At 33.0% G+C, this 24,537-nt stretch overlaps 1 protein-coding gene across 3 annotated transcripts in view; it reads left to right on the top strand.

The window, feature by feature from the left end:
* Positions 1-24,537, top strand: part of LOC106620963 (uncharacterized) — a 95,830-nt gene that overhangs the window by 22,267 nt on the left and 49,026 nt on the right. For all 3 annotated transcript variants that reach the window (XR_011396358.1, XM_036378109.2, XM_036378108.2), the window contains exons 2-3: positions 11,974-13,833; positions 16,867-17,210. Coding sequence is in view for 2 of the 3 variants with exons in the window: in XM_036378109.2 (XP_036234002.2) it covers positions 12,363-13,833; positions 16,867-17,210 (1,815 nt within the window). In the remaining variant the exon portion in view is untranslated. The remainder of the gene's footprint in view (positions 1-11,973; positions 13,834-16,866; positions 17,211-24,537) is intronic.

The following is a 24,537-nucleotide window of genomic DNA, read 5'->3' as shown; positions in this document are numbered from 1 at the left end:
GACATGTTGATTTCAGAAAAATTAGGATAATCTTAAAAGAAAAAAATTAAAGGGTAAATAGGCAGTGAAATGCTAAACTTAAAAACAATTTAAAATTCTCTTCTTTGAAATAAAATTGTGAATTATTAATTCAATAATTTCGATTGTTTGTCTGCTAAGACTTAAGTTTGAAGTAGTGCCATTAGGAAAGCTTCTTCACATTCCAACTTCATACCAAAATTGAAAATTGTTTTTTCCAAAATAGCCAATTCAAACGGAAGTCATCTGAACGAAAATTTTCAAACATTTCGAAACAGTTTGTATAGTGTAAAGTTTCAGAGTATTCAGCACACTCAATTTTCTCCAGCTTAACCCCTACATTTGAGTGAAATTTTTTCTAGTGCGCTAGTTTTTGAGCTTCAGAAAGAATTCATAGTCGCGGGCGCAAAATCTGGCAAATAAGCTGGGTAAGCTGACATAATTCATCGATGTTTAAAGCGCGACCTTTCAGCAAAAGACTATTCAGCATATTTTGCACGTAGTTTGTCTTTTTATATTTCGGGATTTAGGATTGCCAAATCTCCACACACAAGTTCATCGTAAAGCTTAAAACTCTTGTGTTATATGTAAATTCTCATAATGTTTTGACATACGAGCAATATTTGTGTTGTTTACAGTAACTTCAAATATTCATCTTCGCAAAAATATTGGAAGAAAGATGCCAACATTTTTGAGCGATAATTGAATTCAGGGTCATTAATCACTCGAAAATGAATTTTGCGAAGGTCTTCCAAAATCAGTTGTTGTTCCGGAAACTATTGACGCTGTACGCAAACTTATATTGCAAGATGGTTATGTGACCTATTGTGTATTAGAGACAACTATGGGTGTTAATGGGACCAGCGTACAATCAATATTGCATAAACATTAGACTAACCAAAAAAGGCTCGTGTCAATTGGTTGAGAGAAATGTTTAAAATAAAAATTAAATAGCTGACTTCTTTTTATTCCCGTACGTTGAAAATAAGTTAAGTGGCCAACGTTTCTTGACACTTAAAGTGGCGGTTGATGCGATCAGAATGCATGTGCTTCGACAATTAGCTCAAATGCATGCAATGGTCTACATATACATATATATCCCTATATACGGAGAATATTTTGAAATAAAGCGATTTTCGATGATTAACATTTGTTCTCGTTCTCTAATCCCGAAATATAAAAAGCAACCCTCGTATATCACTTTATAAATGAGAAATATTTTTCTTAGATGTAAATATGCCTTTGTACATACTAACAAGTATATTGATTTCAGGCTATCTGGAAAATTAAAATTATAAATTTATCTCCTAAAGGAAAATAGTATTATTTAAATGCCAACAATTTGGTGTGCACACTAACAAATTTGTGAGCTTTAAAACAGTAAGCCAGGCAACAAAAATCAGACCAACATGAAAATAGATATGGCAAAGAAGTAAACACAGAAGAATTTCCAAGGGGATTATTAGGCACACTGAAAATTCAATTAACCCAATTGAGGCGGTGGTGGTGAAAAGGACCACACAGCACAAGCAAATAGAGGCAGAAGTAAGTTACAAGAATTAGGATAGCCAGAACGGAAACAGGAACGTAAACAGAAAGGTGAGCCCAAAAATCGTTGATGCAAAGCAAATTTTATTCATCCAATAAGCAGAATACAAAAAAAAATTCCTGATAATCAGGATTATATGCTGTTGCACATAGGCTGGAATATATTATGAAATATATCAACAACCAGCAAAGTAAAGCAAAGCAAACTAAGTAGGAATTTATATTTTTAAATAAATTAATTGAATATGCACATAGTAAGGGAATTCAATTTGCTAGTAATTAGTTCCAAGTACATTAATAAATATTTACTTTGTAGAGAAGGAAATTAATTGTTGGCAGTATCGATCGAGTGTACAGACTTTTTATCCTTCTCGTCTGTCGAAACACGTTCGAAATCTTATGCGTTTAGAAAATAATGGTTTCGATAGTATTCATATAAATATCACAGTTTAGACAACAGTGTTTGATGCTGGATTGCTTTTCGTTATAATGATATAATGGTTATTTTTTTCGGGATGGGTACAACACATTTATTATCATTGCAATAAAGCAAAAAGGTCTCTTGAGAAAATATATATAAATGTGCGCCTGGTAAACATAACAAGTCTATGCGGTGGTAAGAAATTCATGCGAGATGACATTCCCAAAATTGAACTGTGCACTGCAGGGTCCACAGACTAATAAGGAGGTGTGGTTAGACATAAATTTAGCAAATAATGTTAATATGTTATCTATCTCATAAAATACAACTTCGCATTTCAGTCGCTCATTAGAAAAATGAAATGCACTTCGGGTTAAATGTGATATTTTGGTAAAAATCCAAAATTTTAAGACTCTTTCATTTAAAAGCAATGATATTAAAACAAAATGGCATTAGTTGCCTTTTCAGCTTCAAGTAATATAACTTTCCACTTGACAAAGTTCCTATATTTGCCCTCCTAAAAGATACGTAGACATCAGTAAATACTTAAGTCAGCTGCAATCTTAACTCAACAGCAGTAAAGCTATCTCTACTCACACTTTGACACCTGAAAGCTGCTGCGACACTGAATGAAACTTATTAAAACTAAGCTAGTAGTTAGTAATGTTGTGTAAACAGCATATGGATTATCATTGAGCTACATACACATACATAACTTACACTTCAACATAGCAGAAAAGCCGATTAAGAATCAACGTAGCGAGTATGTGATGTTATGCCACCCTGTTACTTAAAAGAGTAGAGAACAGCAGCTGCGGTAAGCTCACTAGCGTTAAATAAGCGTTAAGTGCTAAGTGAAAGTATGTGCTTAGTGTGAGAAAAGCTGTAAAATTTACACGTAGCGTATGTTTATGAGCTATTTGCACTAATGCAAATGCAGTTTAGTAGCATTTTAAGGCAAAACGAATTTACATACCACACCATACCTAAGTACCATATTAGGTAGTTGATTTTTTCAGCAAGCATTTTGAAAGGAAATTTTGTTTACTTTTATGACTAAGATGCCTAGTTTCCCAGATGAAATATTAAATACTATATACAAGAGGTATACGAGTATGTCATTAATAGATTTTGTTTTAAGATGAAAGATGAAATATGATAATTAATTTCAAGATAATTTCGAGATACTTTGGATCTAAACAGTTTCATTCCAGTCCAGCATTCACGACAAGGATTCTGTTTAAGGCAGGATCAGATTAACTATCTGAAGTAATCCTTCTCACTTTGTTATTTTTTTTTTAATATTCGACAGTTTTAGTATTAAATAACATACAATCATCTAGGTCTATTAAATATCACGGTTGTTTTATCTTCAACAGCACTTCATACAACACTAAGTACCACGATTTTTTCATCATCGAACACTCTTCATTCAACACTACTCTTAGTAATTTATTTTTTACTTCTCGCTCCCACGAATAAGCGTAAGCTAATAAATTTTTCGCCTTTCGTGAAAGTCGTAACTAATTGTTGCGCTAACTAAGCAAAGTGCCGGAAATAGAGCCATTTGAACATATGCCAAGGTGGCAGCAAAACTAAAACAATGACTTTGCAATTATCACCGAATAAGTGTCGTCCACTGAACTAAAACAATAAGGGAAGAGTATTATCGCTGCAGTGAAGTAAACTGGTAAGCTACTTTCGAACTAGTTTTAATTACATGAATAACTAGTCAGCCAACTGGTTTTTTTTCATTTTAACAAGCAATATGGTCAAAATCAAAGGCAAGTTATAAAGCTCGATATTGTAAAAAATAACTTTCATTTTACGGTACCTCATTGGAAAATCCTTCTTTAATTAGTTTAAGTTTTATGTTTTCCTCTTTCGTTATTTTACCGATTGGAATATCTTGTTGTAAGCTGGTATATTTTCTAACTAGTTGGCAGCTTTACTGCTGGAATATTTTTATACTCTGAACAGGGTATATTAATTTTGCCACGAAGTTTGTAACACCCAGAAGGAAACGTCGGAGACCATATAAAGTATATATATAAATGATCACCGTGACGAGCTGAGTTGATTTAGCCATGTCCGTCTGTCTGTCCGTCTGTCCGTCTGTATATACGCGAACTAGTCCCTCAGTTTTTGAGATATGGATCTGAAATTTTGAACACTTCTTTTTCTCCCCAAGGAGCTGCTCATTTGTCGGAACGGCCGATATCGGACCACTATAGCGTATAGCTGCCATACAAACTGAACAATCGGAATCAAGTGTTTGTATGGGAAACTCTTTCAGTTGACGAGGTATCTTCACGAAATTTGGCACGGATTATAAGTTAAGGCAATAATGTAATATCCGAAGAAATTGTATGGATCGGATGACTATAGCATATAGCTGGCATATTAACTGAACGATCGGAGTAAAGTGCTTGCATGGAACATTTTTTATTTGACGAGGTATCTTCACGAAATTAGGCACGAGTTATTGCTTAAGGCAAAAAATTATTCTCCACAGAAATTGGTCAGATCAGATCACTATATCATATAGCTGCCATACAAATTGAACGTTCGGAATCAAGTTCTTGTAAGGGGCCTTTGTTTTTGTGAAGGGTATTATAGCTTCGTCGCAACCGAAGTTAACGTTTTTTCTTGTTTACTTTTATATAGTATACATATATAAGTGCAAATAATTTTTACATATAAATAAAGACATACGTTGAAATTAGTGTTTTTATTTTGGCAGTGAAATAAGCATCGACAAAAACTATGAGTTTTACTTTTGTTTTGTGTGTGGAACAAAGCATATGTGTTCACTTAAATTCTTGCCAAAAAGACAATTGTCAAATTCAGAAAAAAAAATCGCATGTGAAGTTAATTTACTTTTTAATATATATTGAATGTTAAAGTATTAGTTACAGGAATTGTTTTTTTTTTCATTTTAAATGTAGGCTTATAAATAAATTTTATTACAATACATAAAACAACAAGTGGGTTTTGGTAATTCATACAAAATTTAACAGTATTTTAAACTTATGTAGTTCTCAAAATCTTTATAACAACATATAATACAATAGTGGTCTACCAGCGGCAAAACCGAATCGAACAAGCAACTGGTATAATGGTATAAACATTTTAATGAGTTTGGTACGCCATTTCATACTGTTGTGCCTTAGCTTACATAAGTTTTACAAGAGAACTGAGTGAACAAAATTTGGCCAATACGATGGCTGAATAATGACACTCGTTTCGGTGTTATCGGCATTAAGAGAACTGCATGGACGTCTCGCATGAGGCAAGTTTTCGGTAATGCACGACCTTCACTGAATGCTTTATGCCAACTAAATGCATGTGTTTGTGATAAAGTGGACTACACTTCTGCAATATGTTCAACGACTCCGTAGCCGTGATTACTTTCGAAACACAAAATTTGAAGCAAACGCGTGGTTATATTTCGTGAGAAAAAGCGCCAACGACACCTGCTAGACAGATGTTAAATTCAACAAATTGACAAGTTGGAGTTCAAACTTCACACGAACATAAAACAAGGTTGTACCAATCTATAGCGATCACACAAACTGAGCGATCAAACGCAAGACTTGTATGAACACTTTTTTATTTGTGAAGGGTATTATAGCTTCGGTCTAATAGAAGTAAACACTTTTTCCTGTTTAACTGGTTCTTTATTCAGCACCTTTCATTAAGGCTATTTGACTTTAAAATAACCCTGCTCTTGAGTTATGATTGTGTTTATTTAGGTCGCTTAATTAACCGAGCTTGTGTTTTTCAATAAATGTTTTAACCGTTATTATTTTGATTACGATATTTTGCGAAGTTTATCCGTACATACATAAGAGTATGATAAAACTTTGAACTCGGTCAAAGTACAAAGCATTTTTACAATTTTGAAGTAAACAAAGCAATCAGGTATAACTAGGTCATAGTGAGTAGTGTTTTAGGAAGCTAGTGACTCCATAGCGAGACTTTAATACAGATGAATGGAACTATTTTTATGGAACGCATACTAATAACTATTTATATCTAATGTAAGCTCATACTCGTATGTGTATGTTTGTGTGTTTATGTTATATACACATACTTATCTGTATCACATGTCTCCATTCGTTCTTTCAAAACGCTGTGCAGTGAGGTCACTTTGTAAGCAATTTATATCCACACACATTTCTGTTTAAAAGTTTGTGTGTATGTATGCGTTTGTTCACATAAATTATATGTAATTTTTTAAGTCCTACTAAATATACACACACACGTACAGATATGAGCACCACCATATGTGCAGAGAGGACGAGACATGCGTGGGATTTGTTTATGTTTTTATTTAGTTAAGGCGCGTTGCTTTTTCTACACATACAAACGTATACATAGACACACTGTTATTAAAATATGTATATACATATAAACGCATGTATATTTGTAAAACTATTTATATGAGTTTGCCTGCTGCCTGGAGTAAGCAGCTGCTACATAAGGGTTTACGACAGTAATGTGCGAAAACTTTTACAGTCTGCACCAACAACAACAATAGCTTGAGATTATATTCATATATTTACTTATTCATGTATATACTTTATACTCATATCGTACACATATTTTGAATACGAAAACTTATTTGTAATTTTTCCTGTTTCCTAGTGAATTTCGCTTGTTTTTAAACATTATTAAGTGTTGGCAAAACTGCTTGTGCGCTAGTTTTGGTTTCGATGCCAAAACTTTTAGAAATTTATATATATATATATATATAAATTAAATATATGTAGTTTTATCGCCTCTTAGCAAAACATAAATATATATAAATATACATTTTGCTCACACAATCAAAAATGTCGCCCAAATAAATATAATTGACTACTCGAAGCAGTGGTCCTAAATTGAAGCTGAAAACGGGCCCTGTTCTGTCACACTGTTATGCCATTAAATTAAATTAATTTGTTTGTGCGTAACTTTGTTAAGTAATAGCGATTTATACTACACATTTAGTATAAATCCTTGAAACTTTGCAGCGCTGATACGTAATTTCACTCCCTCAGCTACCTAATTTGGCAATTCCGAAAATAGTACGAACAACTGAAATTCTTGCTTTACGAGCGCTCGAACTCACACACACTTATACATATGTACATCAGTAAGCGCAAATGTTAGTCAAAATGAAAATAAGTGACATATGATTATTTTGTTTTTGCTATTTTTAGTTTCTTTTACGTGGGAGGAAGGACTCTTTCTCCCGCATGGTGCCCTTGTTTTCTGCTAAGCTAAGCGTATATTCTCAATCACTCTAAATGATTTGCCTAACAAATATACTGGTATATACTTACAAACAGTGCAAAGCACGCATTGACCCCTATAAATAGGCGATAAAGCTGGGCTGTTGGGTTTTACAAAAATAGCAAAACGTGTAGGTGTAGCACAACTGGCGGGCATTTAAGGAAAAGGCTAAATAGATTGTAAAAATTGTTTTATCCGATTACCCTCTAAGAAGTAATATTTGGCATTTGACGAATTGTTTGTGTATATTAGGGTGTTCCTATAATAATGATTTCTTCTTCATAGAGTAAAAAAATTTTCTGTGCGAAATTTTCATATTACTGATAAACATTTGAGAAATATTTGATGTAATGCGCGAGAATTTTTAATTTAATAATACGCTCTTCGCAGAACAAGAATCCGGTAGTTTCAACTAACTTTTTCTCGCTCGTTTTGTATGAAGAGAAATCAAGAAAGTTTCGAAGTATGCTCTTTCTTCATTGCTTATACCAAAGCACCAATAATATACAAAAATCTTCTCAACTACGTCTTCAAAATAAAACTTCAGCTCAAACTTTAAATCAATTTGTGACGGAATTTTTTTCCATTTGCTACCAGGCATACGAGTAATATATGTAAATTATACTAAGTAGATCTACATATAAATATTTTTAATATACGGCAACGCTAGTGCATGTGTACACGTTTGTACTGTTTATTTCACTGTTAGAAGCGGATAAACAACAAGCTTTCGAAGAAGAGAAAAGTGTATGTAAATTTTGAGAAATATCAGATTTGTCTGTGCATTATATGCATATATGTATTTGCAAATATATATTTTTATATTTATGCAAATTTGTTTTCACTTTACTAGCAACTTTCGATTTAAAAGCAAGTGATATAAATTTGGCGAAAAATATGATAGAAGCACTGAAATACGCAGATAACGCTGCATTACACGAATGACGAAAACATATTCACTTCTCTCTAATACTATTTCTATGTATATCTTTCTTTGATTGAAATTCACTGCATTCATTTAAATCTAAATGCTACTTGTGATTAAATAAGATGAAAGTGCATTTTCAATTTATCAATTTAATATAATCACTTTTCAACATTCATAAAATTCAGTTTGCTTCAGAACCAAAAAGCTGGCTGCTACAGTGCGTATAAGTAACATTAGATGCTAAATAATTTCGTTGAATTGACATAAATTACTTTAAGGGTGTATTCTAGTGTAGAATTTCAAGTAAAAATCGATTTTATCCATATTTTCAAAAGTTAACTATTTAAGAATATGTCAACGTGAGGATTTTTGAAAATTAAAATTATTTTCAAAGATATAGACATTTTACTGACCCGGCCTCCAAACTGGTTCGTCTGGGTCTAATCGAACAAAAGACTTTACGCGAAACTTTAAACGCGTTTTTCTCAGACCAGACTTTTTCAATACGATACCCACGATTTCTCGAGTTCCACCGGACCGAGTTACTTGAGATATTCGGAATCTTCTTTATAGACCTCTCTCGAGTATGAAGCGTCCTCCACAAATTTCAATTCTTACTATGTAAAAAAAATACGAGAAAATAAAAAAAAAATTGTAAAAAAATCGGCATTCTGTCAAAAAACAATATACAATTGCGACATCATTGCAGATTGATAATCTTTTTTTTCATTTTAGATGACTAGGAGGGTTGAAATCATTGGTATGCTCATGTGCCAATTTTGCAAGACCCCTCAGCTGCCAGTTTTTTAAATTTTTACCTTTTTTTTTGACAATTTTCTGTACTACAAGAACATAAACAAATGACTGATAAAAAAATCGATAATAAAAATTTGTATAGCCTTTTTTTACGACACTTTAAAATTACCTAAAATTAATGCCTCTAGACTAGAACACCCCTTTAAACAACAAACACAACAACTCGAATGAATTGTAGGTTTTAAAATTATTTGGCTATGAAATCATTTTTTTTTTTTGCTTAAAGAGACTTTTGCAGTATTTTCAAACTGGTAATGTATATATTTTTGACTAGAATGAGTTTCTCTGAAAATATATTAGTTATGGAGATAACTTTTAGAATCATCAATGTGGGAGAAGCAGAAGAAGCGACATTTTAAAAGCCAGCTGGCCTGCAAATCAGAAAAGTATTTAGTTATATCTAATATATATATATATATATATATATATGTATATTTATATGTATTTATCTAAGTGACATATTAAAACAGCCTAAGTCAATTTTGTCTAAAACAGCTAATTGGTAGAGAACATAAAGCTGTGCATGTTTATTAATAACATTTAACCAAAGATTTAAATTTTCGCTTCTAAAACATTACGGATAATAAAACTGAACGTCCCGTTTCGCGTAAATTTCTCAGAATAACAAAAAATGTCACAAGAAACTTAATTCGAGTTAGGTTACTTTAACACCGTGCCCTACCTTTTGCTTAACACTCTATCATATACCATAAACATTTATAATTATTTTCTTTGTTTTAAAAAACATTCTTTTAATTCCGAAAAGTGTCTACAACTTTTTTTGAGAAAAAGCAATAGCAGCAAAAACAAAAAAAATTACTTCCAGCTAACTTAGGTGTTTCAACCGAAGTGAAAATTAAAAAACGAAAGTCGTATGTCAAAAGAAAAGTGAAAGTTCAGCCAAAACGCCTGGCTTATTCAACTTCAACAACGCTAAAAATACAAAAAAGGCAACTTTTTCACTTCTTTTGTAATTAAACTTTCAATGGTATTAAAATAACGCAACTTTTTCTACAATAATTTCACCAAGCCTTTGGCGTGTACGTTATATAAGGGTACAGTTAATTTATTCAAAGAAAAAGTTTAAAAACGCCTTCGCTCAAAAAAACGGCAACATACAAAATTAGCAGAACTACATATTGCTATTTTCTACTACTTTATTTTGACTTCCAGCGAAGTTGGTTAACTTGCAAAATTTACAAAACAACAATTATAAAAAGCCGTTTAGCTTAAAATGTCGATTAAAGCAACCACAACACCAGCATTATGCCGCATAAATAACGGCAACAACAATCTGAAGCTTAAATTACTTGCAAATTCGCAACGTTCATTTCCTTTTACGCATTCTTAATTCTGGTTACGCTGATTTTTCAAATTTTTACTTTTAATTTTTATTAATTTTTTGTTCTTTCTTTTATGTTCTTTTGTATTTTTTGTCCAACTTCGCTCACTTGTATTGCTTGCAGTGTTGCTTTTGCTTGTCTTTTCAGTTGCCGAGCGCAATTATGGAAATTCTTTTCAAAATAAGCGCAGACAAAATAAACGGCCACATAATCAGCGAAACCAAAAAAAAACCAACCATGAGGTAGAACAAGAGATACCAAATAACACAATGCAGGAGAAATGAAAAAATCATACCTGAAAAGGACGCGGTGGACAGGTAAAAGAGCATCAAAGTGTATAACTCAAACAATTCAAATGCCAAATGGAGGGAAGTTATTATCAGTGACAACCGCAAATGCCGTGAATGTTTTTTACGCGTGCTATGAATGCAGTAGGCTAAGCTTTAAATTGGAAGCAACAAAAATAAGACTCTCCATGACAAGAAAAATGTTCTCAACTACTTAATATCTTATAATTTTTAAGTTATTTAAATATATGTATAAATTTCACCAAAAAGGCGTAGCTATACGGAGATGAGGAGGAGCCGGCGAGAATTTTAAAAAATTAATCTAATCCAACTGAACTTTACTTGCCTTTTATTTATTGTCAACAGTAATTTTCATAGAGCTTTGAGTTCGAAATTTAAATTTTTGAGATATATATGGTACATAACGTGATTTATCTTTGCTCGTTCTGAGCAATTATAAAATCTGAAATGACTTGTGCTGGTGGTGTTTCTATTTTTGGTACAATGACAGTCGACTGCTCGAAGTAACTTCGAGGACGCATAGATATACACTTGTCCGCAACGATTCCAATAGACATCATAGCCGTAATATACCTGCATGGATCGCTAAGGGTATTGCTTTTTAATCTATTTATACTCGAAGATATACTTGATTCCTCCATAAGTTCTGTTACAAGTTCAGACCGCTAAAAGAATGAAACTACTATAATACATATTTTAATAAAGTTAACCCTTTTAATCTAGCATATATTAAATAAAAATATAATACAAATTGTCATTTTTTTCTTGCACACAATCCCTCAAAGGATTTGGCAATTGATTTGACAGGACAAGTTCTCAAACTCTGATCACGAACTGTAGTTTAACGGATTGAAAGCTGCACTTCCAGACGACCAATAATCAGCAGCTATGAAAAAGGAATATTGCTTTTAAGCCACTGCTGGGTGGTCTTTGTCTTGGAGCAGAATCTGTCTGAAAAATCCAGTGCAGTGCAAAGAGTACTCCTTAATAGCTTGACTACTAAGCTGTACCATAACAGCACTTTTTTCGGCAAATTTGTGTCTATTTTGAAAAGAGATTTATTCCTCTTATCGACAGGTCACTGACTTGAAAATTACTATTACAGTGGTAATATATTTAATCGGTTTGTCAAGTTTAAAAACTGGAGCTTTCTTACTATACGACTAAGGGGCTTGAAACTCCGTCGGCTTTTTTGATTTCGTCTAGTATTTGCTTTTTTAATATATTTAATATATTGGGTTTTCACCATCATAATTAATTAAGTTAATTATAAAATATATTTTAAAAATATTTTCTCTTTCAATGTTGCAGTTACTTCCAGCTTTGTGCCAAATAAGCTGAAAAATACAAACAAATATGTAACAAACACGCTCATCAAATGCACACACATATTGAAAATTAATTTTCGGATATGGAAGTTTATGGTGACGTCTACTGCGGACGCAAATAATGAAACCTTCAACAAAAGAAGAAACAATCACAAAGGCACGCATTTCCATTGCATAGCCACAGGCGCATGAACATGATGTGAAAATTTTTAAGAAGAATATGAGTGGAAAAGCATTTTTGCATGCACACATCAACATAATAATTAAAATCACAGAAAATATATTAACTCCAATAAAAACAGCAACAATAAGAGCTTATTTCGCACGCTTAAATACATGTTGAATGCGCCTTTCGTCGGTGTTGTCGTCTAAATGAAGTTAACAATCTGTCAAATTGGTAAATTATTTCTGCTGCTGACAGCTTTCTTCCTACTCCTCGATTCCCAACAGTTAGTGGGTGTGCATTGTATCGTCGAAAAAGTTGCAATTGAACGTTTGAATGCATTGGATGCTGACACCACAGGTGAGCTGACAACGGTGACTGCAATAGAAGAAGCACAAAACACCACAAACGCAAACGTGACAGCTGTCAGGGCAGTGATAGTTGATAAGGTTTGCACTCAAAATAACAAAAACAACCACAGCCAGAAACGTGGTCAAAATAATAGTGGCCAGACCTTTGAGATTTGTGTTGAAGAGCAAAGTCAGAAGAAAGAAAACGCAAGAAACTCAGGCGTCCTAACAACGGCAGAGTCACACACGATATTTGAGTACACTATTACGACAACAAAAGCCACCACGTCAAAGCGGGACTACTTGCTGTATGCCCCAAATATTGGACAACACCGTGTCGACGCATTAATGAGCACAGCGGAATCAGCTGAGTTGCAACAGTCACGCGCTGAGGCACAAGATGTGGCGCAAACGCACAAATTAATTACAACAACACCAACCAACCAGTTAGTGGATGTAATAGCAGGAACAGCAACTGTAGCAACAACAAAACAGGAAAGTGTTGGCAAACTTTCAGGTGGGAAAAATGTTGCAGATAACGACACGACAAGCGAACGACGAAATCAGCAAAAAATGTTATTTAACGTGGAACAACAGCGACTGCAGCAATTACAAGGCAGCGAGCAGGCAAGCGAACAGCAACAAGTGCAAACACAAGCGCTGCGACAACACCAAAAAGAGCAAATACATCGACCGCGACAGCAATTTGACCCAATACAGCAGCCATTAGCAACAAAAGCAACAACAGAAAACCACACAACAACAACGCTTAGCACAAGTCAAGCACGCGCTCACTTATCCACCGAAATGAAGAAGTTGCTGAAGTTTTCAACCAAAATGGCACAGCAACAGCTGCCAAAACAACAGCAACAACAGCAGCAGCAGCGACAAAAATCAGCAAATAAGGAGAATGGATCTAAAATGCAACTACAACAAGAAGACGCAAAACCGGAAATACGCAAGCAGCGCAAACGAAAGCCACTTGAAGTCGTACTGCGACAACAACAAAAGCTACAACAACAACATTCGGCACAACCACAATTCTTCACTTTAAAGCCACTGCCAACACGAAGCCGACAACCACAACAAAACGGCACAGTATGGCAACAGCATGTGGACGAACAGCTGCAACAGGATGCACAGCACGTGCCCGAGCATGAACCGCTGCGACAACAACCGTCGCATTCCACCGTACGCCATCAACATGTAGGCGTTTTAATTCCATCCCGCATTTTGGACGTGTTGCATGTACAGCAGGGCTTTTACAACTTTCTGGATTTCTTTCATGTCAATCTGCAAAATGTCAGTGTCGATTTTATACGTGATGACGGTAAGTACAGCGAGATGATTTACATACTTACCATACATGCATATCACATTCTTACAACCGTTATTTCACCGCAAATATGGGTAAATCAAAGTTATACACAATGCTTTACAAAGGAATTACTGTACTATTTACTGCATTACCAACTCGCTTAGAATAACTTTGATAACTGTTAAACTTAGCAATTTCAGACATGAGTAGGGTGACAAATTGTTTAAGTCACGATATAATGCTATACTTAGATAGATGTCGCAAATGATAGGCATCGACCTTTTTCAACTTTAATTATGTCAAAATATGAAACGAAGAAAAACAATATAAAGTGGATCGAGAATGAGTAATGGCGATTAAACTCATACTGAGAGCTGCTACCGCTGGTTTTTGACGATACTGGTGAACTTATCGTCCATAGTTAGAAGAAGTCTACTAGTGAATAAACAGCGCAAGCTACTGCTACTACTACAAGTACACTGAGTGTTAGCTTCAGAGTTCGAAGCACGTCTATAAAAAACTTAACTTCACGTGATCTTCGGTACTGTCAAGCAAGCTGATTTGCGCCAGCGCAGGCAGCGAGATTGCCATATTCCAGAATCAACAGATTGCTGATATCCGATTAATAAATAATCGTAATAAATTATGAACAGTGAGGAGCCATCTACAGTGTCTAGGAATCTAGCATGTCCGTCAGTGCCATTTTCGTAATCAATATTAAATAGAATCAATGTATATTTCATTACAATACCGCCTTGATGGTGTTTCACAGCCCCCTAATTCCATTTAGCATAAATCTTTCATAATTTCTATGTAACAGACAATTGTTATCTTAATTATAGGTCATACAGTCTCTTATAAATAATGTTCTTATAAATAATGCTATATCAATTCAATGTGTGTATTAGGTAAAAGTTTCCAACGCTTTCCGATACCTCTCCAGCAAAAAATATTTTGATCACTTCTTCTTTACACTCTCCTTGCAATTATAAGTGACAATCTGCCGGAAATAGTTATAAGATTAAAAGAGGATTTTACTGTATTCTAGATTTTTTAGTCTTACTCCGATTAGAGGTTGAGAAAATCAGTAGGAAACCATAAAAACGTTAATTTCGCACCGAAGCTATAATACATATGCTCTAGTGATCAGAGATCAGACCATTGCCTTAGATAATAACTCATGCCAAATATCGTGAAGATATTTTGTCAAATAAAAATGTTCTCCATATTGGCTTAGACAATAACTCATTCATTCCGGTTGTTCAGTTTGTATGGCAGCTATAAGCCATAGTGACCCAATAACAGCGGTTATCGACAAATGAGCAGCTTCTTGGTGTAAAAAGTACGTGTCTAAGCAATCAGATCTATTTATCAAAAATTGATTGCCTAGCTCGCGTGTATGCAGACAGACGCCCACGACTAAATCTACTCAGCTCGCCATGCGCCATATATATTTATTTCTTCTGGGTGTTACAAATTTCATAGCAAACTTAATAACCCTGTTCATTGTTTAAAATAATGATCCACAGCAACTTAGGTACTTTTCTCGAAGGGTCTAATTTTATGTCACTAATATATTATTTATATTGGTCGAATAAGACTAAATATGTAAAAAATTTTATTTTATTCTGTACATATATCTTGTACCTTTTCCTACCAATTAAATATGTATAGTTAATTTAGTTTCTACTATAATATTATGCAGCACTACTGCTCATGCATACATAATTAGTAAAAACAATACCAAGAACACAGGAATATTTTTTTATAATCCCTTTGATTTGATCAAGCAAATAAAAATAATTCAGACAACCAAATGCCGTAACCTCCTCAGTTTAAAAATTATCTTTATGTCTGCGGTATCACACAACGTTTATGCAGCCAGTGGAGCATGAAAGTTTCACGAAGAGCTGAAAGTTGTGCTTAAAAAAAAATAGTGGTGAAAGTATGGATTAAATGTGTGAGTAGAAGAATGGCAAATAAGTTTTTATAAATATCGCAATACAAACTTATATTTGCTGATTTGATAAATTTTAAATTTAGAACTAAAAATGGTAGTCAAATAAGAGGCGGTTTCAATGCATTTTTAGCATATAAAAGGAAAACGAAAACCCATCTGTAGAAACTGAAAAATCAGAATTCTGAAGGCCTGCAAAGTAGACCTCCGTAGAGGCGTTAACCTGCTTATTCGTTTCAACTGCTAGAACTTATTCATATTAGACCAATGTGAATGTAGATCAAATCAAGTAAATCCTGAAATTCGATAGCAATCACATTTCCATTCTTTCGCGCTCTTTGGATCAGGTTCGACGAGTGAAGTGTATTACTTTGATTATTCCTTGGTGCACCATTGTGTAACGTCGATAGTTGTATGAATCTTCTATCCTATCAAGTTGGCTTTGATTCTGACAATATGACGACCGGTCTTGTACTACAAAATTAAAAAAATTTCCGACCGTCATTACGGAAAATATTCAGAAATTTTATTAAATATAAAATTAATTTCTTTGATAAATTTGCTATACCTATCTACCTAAAGACTTAGACTTTACTGTCAAACGCAATTCCTCTCTCGGATTTAATTAAATGAAAGAAACAGGCTTTATTTTCATAATTTGGCTACCTGCTGTGAAAAATTTCTTAATGGTTCCACAAAGAATTAATGGAAGAATATTTTGTAGCTTTCTCAAACTTTTTTAAAGCCTATTAATTATTTTACGACAGACTGTTTTAAATATATGAAAGCACAACAAAAAATATGTTGCTTTCCTTATATTTTGGCATTAAAATTTACTCAAGCATAAACTGACAAAATACACTCCTTAATATCAGTGCGGTAGTATATCAACATACAAAACAATTACCCTTTTTTCGCCGACAAAATTTATACAGTTTATAAAAATATATAAATTTCTTACATCCTCAATATATATTTCACTTCACACTCGTAAAAAAGATTATATGCATAATTTTTACGTTTATGTATTTATCTTTACCTTCTTCTTACAACCGTGTGCTCTCTGTGGCATGAATACGCACACACAGATTTAAGTGGCTTCATTAAACTGCTCGAACATCCGAAATATACGACTGTGGTGAAAACCTTAAATACCGGGATTAATCTCGCTGACGACGAGTTGGCGCTGAATGGAAAATTATCAGCAGCAACATGGCCAAGTCAACGGCAATCACATCAACAGCGGCAGCAACAGCAATCTGTAACACCAGCACAGCTTAATAATGCAACAGCGGCTTTCTCGAAGGTTGGCGAAATGAAAAAGTCATCAACGTCAAATAATGCGCCACTTGTCGCCTACTGTCACTTGACTGAGCAGCTGTCACGAGATTTTAATAAAACAGTACTTGTTTGGCCGTGTCCGCGAATGAAGGTGAGTAAAAGAAGGTTATAATTTCCTTGTATATATACATACATATATACTTACATTCAGTTTATTTTGTGCCTTTGTGCAGGCGGCAAGTGGAAAAATCATTTATTATACAAAATTTATCTTTTGTTTTGCTCTGCTATCCTTACAAAGTGTACAGATGCAAGAGATAATTATTATTAATAGTGCTGTGCTTCCACCTTGCTAATTGGTTGGCTGGAGTTCTACTGTTATGTGTTTACAGCTTTATGTAATATTTCGAATCTTTTATGAAAGGCTGATGAAATTTTAGAGCTAATTTGCTCATGCCTCAAATTAAATTATTAGCATATAATTTAACCAATGCTAAAAATCTTCTTTCGTAGTAATATCGAGAAATTTCACAGTACCTAGCAACCTTATAGTAAGCACACATTAAACTCATTCCCTTATATAATATATAATATTTTTTCTTTTTTTGTATTTGAAATAAAAGTTGCGAGTATCTAAAAAACAACACCTACATTATCTTTCGCTTATTGTATTGCGTTATGATTCCACCCTAACAATTTAAGCACGAATTCGCTTCAATTATCAAGTGTGATCGAACTATTATATATATTCCAACTATTCTCGAGATATACTTAGCTACTATACAGAACTTTCGTTTTAAAGAAACCGATACGAAAAAAAGTGTATTAGAATTAATTATTATTAATTTAAACAGTATCTAAATCATTTTACTTTTTCTTTATGTTTTATATGTGATATTTTGATCTTTTATAATAAACTTTCTACCTACAAAACAAATAAATATACAACGTTTTAAAAATGATATTCGAATGCAAAATGTTCCGCTCTACAAAAAGGATTTTAACGAGATTTTTTATAAAACCATTCCTTTACAAGATATACACAGTTAAAATTATACATCAAATGTACTGTATTCATATAGTGCACCATGTCGTATGAGCAAAAAAAAATCATTGATATCAATATTCATTCAATATATAATTTTACCTGCATATAACTATTAAAGGAGTGGTTTTATGGAAAAAATTATTTGCGCCTTTTTTGTAAAGCGAAAAATTTTGTACTAGAATAGAATTTTTTTAATGTTTTAGTATTACTTCTTAAATGTAAAATATTAAAAAATTGTAAAAGAAATATGATTTAGACACGGTGAAAAATTTAAAAGTGAGAAGCTTTTGGATAAACCTGAAACTCCCAATGCAGTTTGCAAAAAAATTATTTATTTTGGAAATAACGAACACCTTAGTATTCATATTTTGTTAGCTATTAAATTGACTTGACAATAAATTACTATTTTTAATTGAAAGCAATAAGAAATACCTGTGATAGGAAGCAGTTAGGAGTGTATAAAATCTCTATACTATGCAGAATTCACGAAAAATTTGCAGAAGGTACCGACCTATACCGATTAGGAAAAGGTTTAGCCAAGGAGAGGAAACAAGAAATCAGTTAATCATGTTAGATTCAGTCTAAGAACAATTCTGTTTTATATTTATTGGCTTATATTTCAACTACAGGCGACTCCCTTTTTTGACAAAATATTGCAAATATCAGCACTGGAAGAGTGATTTGTTCAATAAAAGGATAACTCTTTTTTTGGATTGCCCGATCTATTTTGATGAACCGTTTAATACTCGACATGTTTTGTATATATTTAATAACAATTAGTTTACTAATTACAAAAACATTTTATACAATTTAATTATTTTCACAACTGAAAAATTGTTTTTGAGATTTTTTCTTACATTACGTAAATTAAATTTTCGTTCGTCAGCATAGCATACATAAACTATAGTTGGCTACAGTGTTCACTTGAGTAGAGTACATAGTGTACTTGTTCATGAACTTGTGGGTACTCGTGCTTTTTCTCTTATGCTGTTTGTAGCTTTTTTTCGTAATGTTTCTATGTTAGCGACACTTGCCACGTTGTTTGTAGTGCTCAAGTACACTACATAAGTACACTTGCTATAAAGTGGGTGCGCGAGTAGCGAATTCAAAATCTGTTGAAAGGAAACGCGCAGAGATCTGTGAAATAATAAAATAATACAACAATAGTAGATAAAATATTTATTAAAAATTAAAGGAGAAGGTGAAGCATTTCTCAAGCTAGAAAAAAAGTTTAATAATTTAACTTTTATTTAGTGTTGCCACTTGAAAGAAAAATGTAGTTAAGAAATCTATATTAATTTTGGAAATATCATACAAGATTTTGTATAAGCCTTAACTTTTTTTTTTTAACTTATTATAACTTTAAATAGAACTTAGCATGCACATCCCAGTTTTAAATCCGCTAATAGCGAAACAAAAGCTGGAGGTGAGCCTTTGCGCCAAATACACTAAAGCCACCACCAGTAAGAATTAAATATTCGAAATTTCTCTGCCAACTATTTGCACAGCGATACATGCATATGTATATATAATTCTAGATACGTGTGCTTTCAAGCAGAACATAGAGAAACGTGCCACAAAGGACATAACGAATTCTCAGCGCGCCACAGAAAAGCACACACTCATACAGCCATAGTGTAATTTAGTTATGTGCGCCCAAGTTGTGGAACTTGATGAAAGTAAAACACACACAACAAGCACTAATTGTGGCAAATGAATAAATGTGAAAGTACTTAAGCATTGAGACAGCGTTACATCGTATATATTACTGTAGTGATTTGTATATACTTCTTCATATATATACATGCATATGAAGGCTGCAATAGAGGTGGCGTAAGATGCGGTTTAATACATTTTCTCTAACACTCTGTTGTTAAATCGCGAGATTTTATATTGTGGTTTGGTCTTGGGTTCTCATGTGTTAAATTTTAACATCCGCACGAAGAATAGTCTAATAATAATCCAAGATGTCATGTTTCCATACGGATTTTTGGCCACATTAATGTTGAGTATTTGGATGATTATTAGCGCTTAAGGCAGCTACCTACCGCATAGTACTACTCTAAAGTGACACTGATGCCTTATGCAAGAAGAGAGACAACTCATGGAGAAGCCTTGTTTTACTTTTTTGGATTAGTGGTATCTGCTTGCCCACCCACCTCCACTACAAATTAAATTGCAACAGAAATTCGTCACCAAGCTAATATAGTATTCTATCTATTATATCTAACGGTCACAACTTCAACATCTATTAAAGGTTATTAGTGTGGTTGCCGTTATTTAAAGGCAGTTCTACATGGATGTGTTTCACAGAAGGGGGGAATTTGATATTCCCTGAATCACATACGCAAGTACCATTCGAAAAGAAAATATTAACTATTGAAATCAAATGCGACAAAGCTTTTAAGATAATATTATCCCGATAGCAAGTAAAAATAACATATTTGTGGAGTACAGTGAATTAGTTTTTTTTTTTTTTGCTTTGTAGAAGAAACTAGAGCAGATGTTAACATAGTAACCGTCGAAATCGCCTCAATTTCGTTTGACTTGCTCAACCAGCATATTTCCAGCGATCGTTGTTTTCAAAACGTCTAGTGAAAGCTTAATTTTACATAGCTTTCAAAAGTTTACTTCTTCGGTATATCCTCGAACCAGAGGTGCAAATTTTTCAATTCAAAACTTTTGTATTAAAATTATTAGATTAATTCCAATATAGGGACTAAGAAGTAGTTTTCTATTTTTGTGTTGAAAAATTAAATTTTAATTTTTTTTATTCCGCATTTGGACTTAAAAATTAAATACATGGGATTAAAAATCATTTTATATTTAATTTTAATGTGCAGGTTTACGAACCAGTGCTCTGGAGTTTTCAAGATCATAGCTCTGTGCGAGTACTAGTATAAAATTGTAGAACACGAAAAAATTTAAAAGGCAAAACAACTTTTTCTTATATTTTAATTAATTAGGTATAATAATTTTTTTTTCAGTCTAGTGTAATCCAGTTTGTGGGACCAATTTTTTTTAATGCCTTATTTGAATTTAAACAGTTTTTTTCAATGCGGTATTTGGGACTGTTTTTTTTATTTGAATCCGAAATTTAATTCAAATGTTATTTCAATTATGCTTTTAATGCAATATTTGCAACCCTGTTTCGGACGTATGTATATTTCAGAGAATCCTAAAAATTTTGAAGTATAAAAAAGTTTTACAAATATAATAAATTGTAAACAATTTTTAATTAACCTTAGGGTATGTTCAGTTTTCTCTAAACTACTTCAAACCAAGTTTTTTTTATATATAAAAAAATTTTGCTAAATTCAAATAGTGCATATAGTAAATAATTAATAACAGTTTTCGATTCGATTTACTTACATACATAGTTATACACATTTATGCAATCTTATCTCACTTATATTAGAAAATATAGAAAACTATACAAGCGAAAAAGACTGGAAATAACAAATTTAGTTTGTACATTGTCAATGGCAAGTGAAAATGCAAGAAAAGCAGAATTTAAATTTGCACATCGCTCTCTTAATCCTTGCAGAAATATTCAACAATTACACGACGAATATACGCATATAGAAGCAATATATAAACAAATATATATGTAAATACATACAAATATATATATAGGTATAAGTAAAGATTATTTGAATGTATAATTGTATGCTCTATGGAGTCGAAGTAGTATTGCTGCCATAGCTTGGCTTGTCTCAATAATTAATGTCGAAATTGTAGCTGCTGTGGCTTTTGAATATTGCTGCCTCATTTCCGATAACGACCTGTGGCACTACACTCATACGAATGGGTACACAATTTGCTTTAATACATATATATATATGTATATTTGTGTAGATGTGAGCGTTTTAATACTCTGTACGTTTGTGCTCTTACGTTTGTGAAACTAGTAAATTCCACGTTAAAATTTCGACCAAAATTTCTAACATCTGGAATTTAATTTCCGAGTCTTTCTTGCAAAGCTATTTTGTCTACCTATGTTAATTGCGAAAACTTTAAATTTAATGATACGACAAAAATTGCAAAATGCATGTGAGTGCTCCTAACCGTGGCAGTAAGGTATATTTATACCGTGAACTATATATATTATATGAAGTTTGCCACGATGTTTATTACATCTAAAAGCAAACGCCGAAGACTCTATAATGTAGATACATATATACCTAAATGATCATTGAGACGAACTGTGCCGATTTCGTCATGTCCGTCTGTCTGTATATACGCGCAATAGTCCCTCAGTTTTTGAGATATCGATCTGAAATTTTACGCACGTCCTTTTCTCGACAAAAATTTGCTCATTTGTCAGAAACGCCGATATCGGCTCACTATAGCATATAGCTGCCATATAAGCTGACTTCTTGTTTTGTAGGAATAACTTTTTTATTTGACAAGGTATCCTTACGAAATTTAGGATTTATTATTTTACAAAGCATCGCTACAATATCCGAAGAAATTGTTCAGATCCGACTACTATAGCATATAGCTGCTATACTAACTGACCGATTGAACTCAAATCCTCGTATAGAAAATTTTTTATTTGACAATGTATCGTCACGAAATTTGGCATATATTATTATGTAAGACATCGCTACAATCTCCGAAGAAATGGTTCAGATCAGAATGATTATAACTCAAGGAATCGCAATAATCTCCCAATAAATTATTCAAATCAGACAACTTTAGCATAAAGTGCCATATAAACTGAGCGATCAAAATCGAGCAAAAAATCTTTTTATAGCCTTTTATGCTATAAAAAATGCACTTATAGAGGATATCATACCTTCGGTGCAGCCGAAGTTTACGTTTCTTTTTGTTTTGAAAGAAATTTGAACATGATTTGACAATTCATCTGACAAGGTATCGTCATATAAAATACCAGTCCAATGAGACTCCGGATTTTTATGCGGTCAGTATATGTCGACTTGAAAGAATTTCTCAAATTTATATGATTTCTTTATAATTACTGCCGTTATAACAAAAACAAACTGGGGTGAGGTTCATTCCAGGTTGTATGTAACTTCTCTTTATAAATTAAGTGTAATAACTCAGGTACTTGGGTATATAAAATTATTTATGTCCTATAAAATCGCTTATTTGCATTCCGTAAAGATATCTTTGAATTCATGTATAGCGAAAACTATTTATTTTACTATAAACTACGAATTAAATGCCATTTATCTTGGGAAAGTTTCGTGTATGGATATGTATTATACTACAACAATATATACTTATAATTCACGGTAGTCTACACGTGCCGCCCAAACAGTTATACATAAATACTTGCATGCGTGTGTGCACGCATATAGCATAAGATATTTCGTTTTTCACTTCCAAGCCCTCAGTGTGAATATAGTTATTAATAAAAAGTACTGCATACCACATTTATTCACTTACATTGATGCTCTTGCAGCACGCGCCATGTACACGAAAAAAAGTTGGTCACTTAAATTGTTTTTTATTACACCTGCAGTCATTTCTATGTCATCAACAGAGATGGTCAAAAAATTTTACAGCTTCTGCCGACATTTGAAATTTACCAATACTCTTTAGTAGTTGGTTGAGTAGTTTGGTATGTAAGAAATTCGACAATCCTTAAATGTCATTAGATGTCTTTCGGGTTATAAATTAGGAGCCATTATGGGAAAATCACCAATAGATGAGAATGCACAATAAAAGTACATAAAATTTCATTAAATTAAAATAATTATAAAATATAAAATATATTTTTAACTAAAATTATAATACCATTTGCAATATAAATAATTTATTTACCGAGCTTAATGAATGAAATTGCTAATAATTCCACTTACTTAATGCTTAATTGCTTGCCATAACCATCAAATGCTGTAATTGTTGAAGTAAATATTGGAATAAATATGAAAATATGCGCTATAAAAGCAAAGAGCCTAGCAGGATGCTTTTCTGGGTGTAAAATAGGATTTGTTCATGCTTGAAACAGCTTTAGTTATACATATACATATATACTTGTATAAATACATATATATTGTTAGGCTCATAGCTGCAGCCTTTTACTTGTATATGCAGAACACATTCTTGTCAGCAGCAGTTCACTTAGCATGCGCTTCGCCCCCATCGTGCTCCATGCTTGTTATGATTCATACAAAATGCAAGACCACTTATTGGTCGAACAAGTGCAACAACTGCACTCGTGCACATTCTTTCGTCAAGTTTTGTTTTGCTCAACACATTCATTGTGCTTTTGTGGAAGAGTAATGAGTTGCAGTCAAGCGGATTGTAGTTTCTGCTGATGCTACGTCGTTTCACTTTCGTGTTATTCTTATTTTGTTTTGCTCCCCGCAAATTTACTCAACGGAAGATGGCTATAACTAAAACCTGAAATTGTTAAATTATGTTTTGTTGATTTTGTTGCTTTTTGTTCAGTTTATTT

The sequence above is a fragment of the Bactrocera oleae genome, chromosome 2 (genome assembly GCF_042242935.1).
Source record: "Bactrocera oleae isolate idBacOlea1 chromosome 2, idBacOlea1, whole genome shotgun sequence".
Taxonomy (NCBI): Eukaryota; Metazoa; Arthropoda; class Insecta; order Diptera; family Tephritidae; genus Bactrocera; species Bactrocera oleae.
This window is presented reverse-complemented; position numbering and strand designations above follow the sequence as displayed.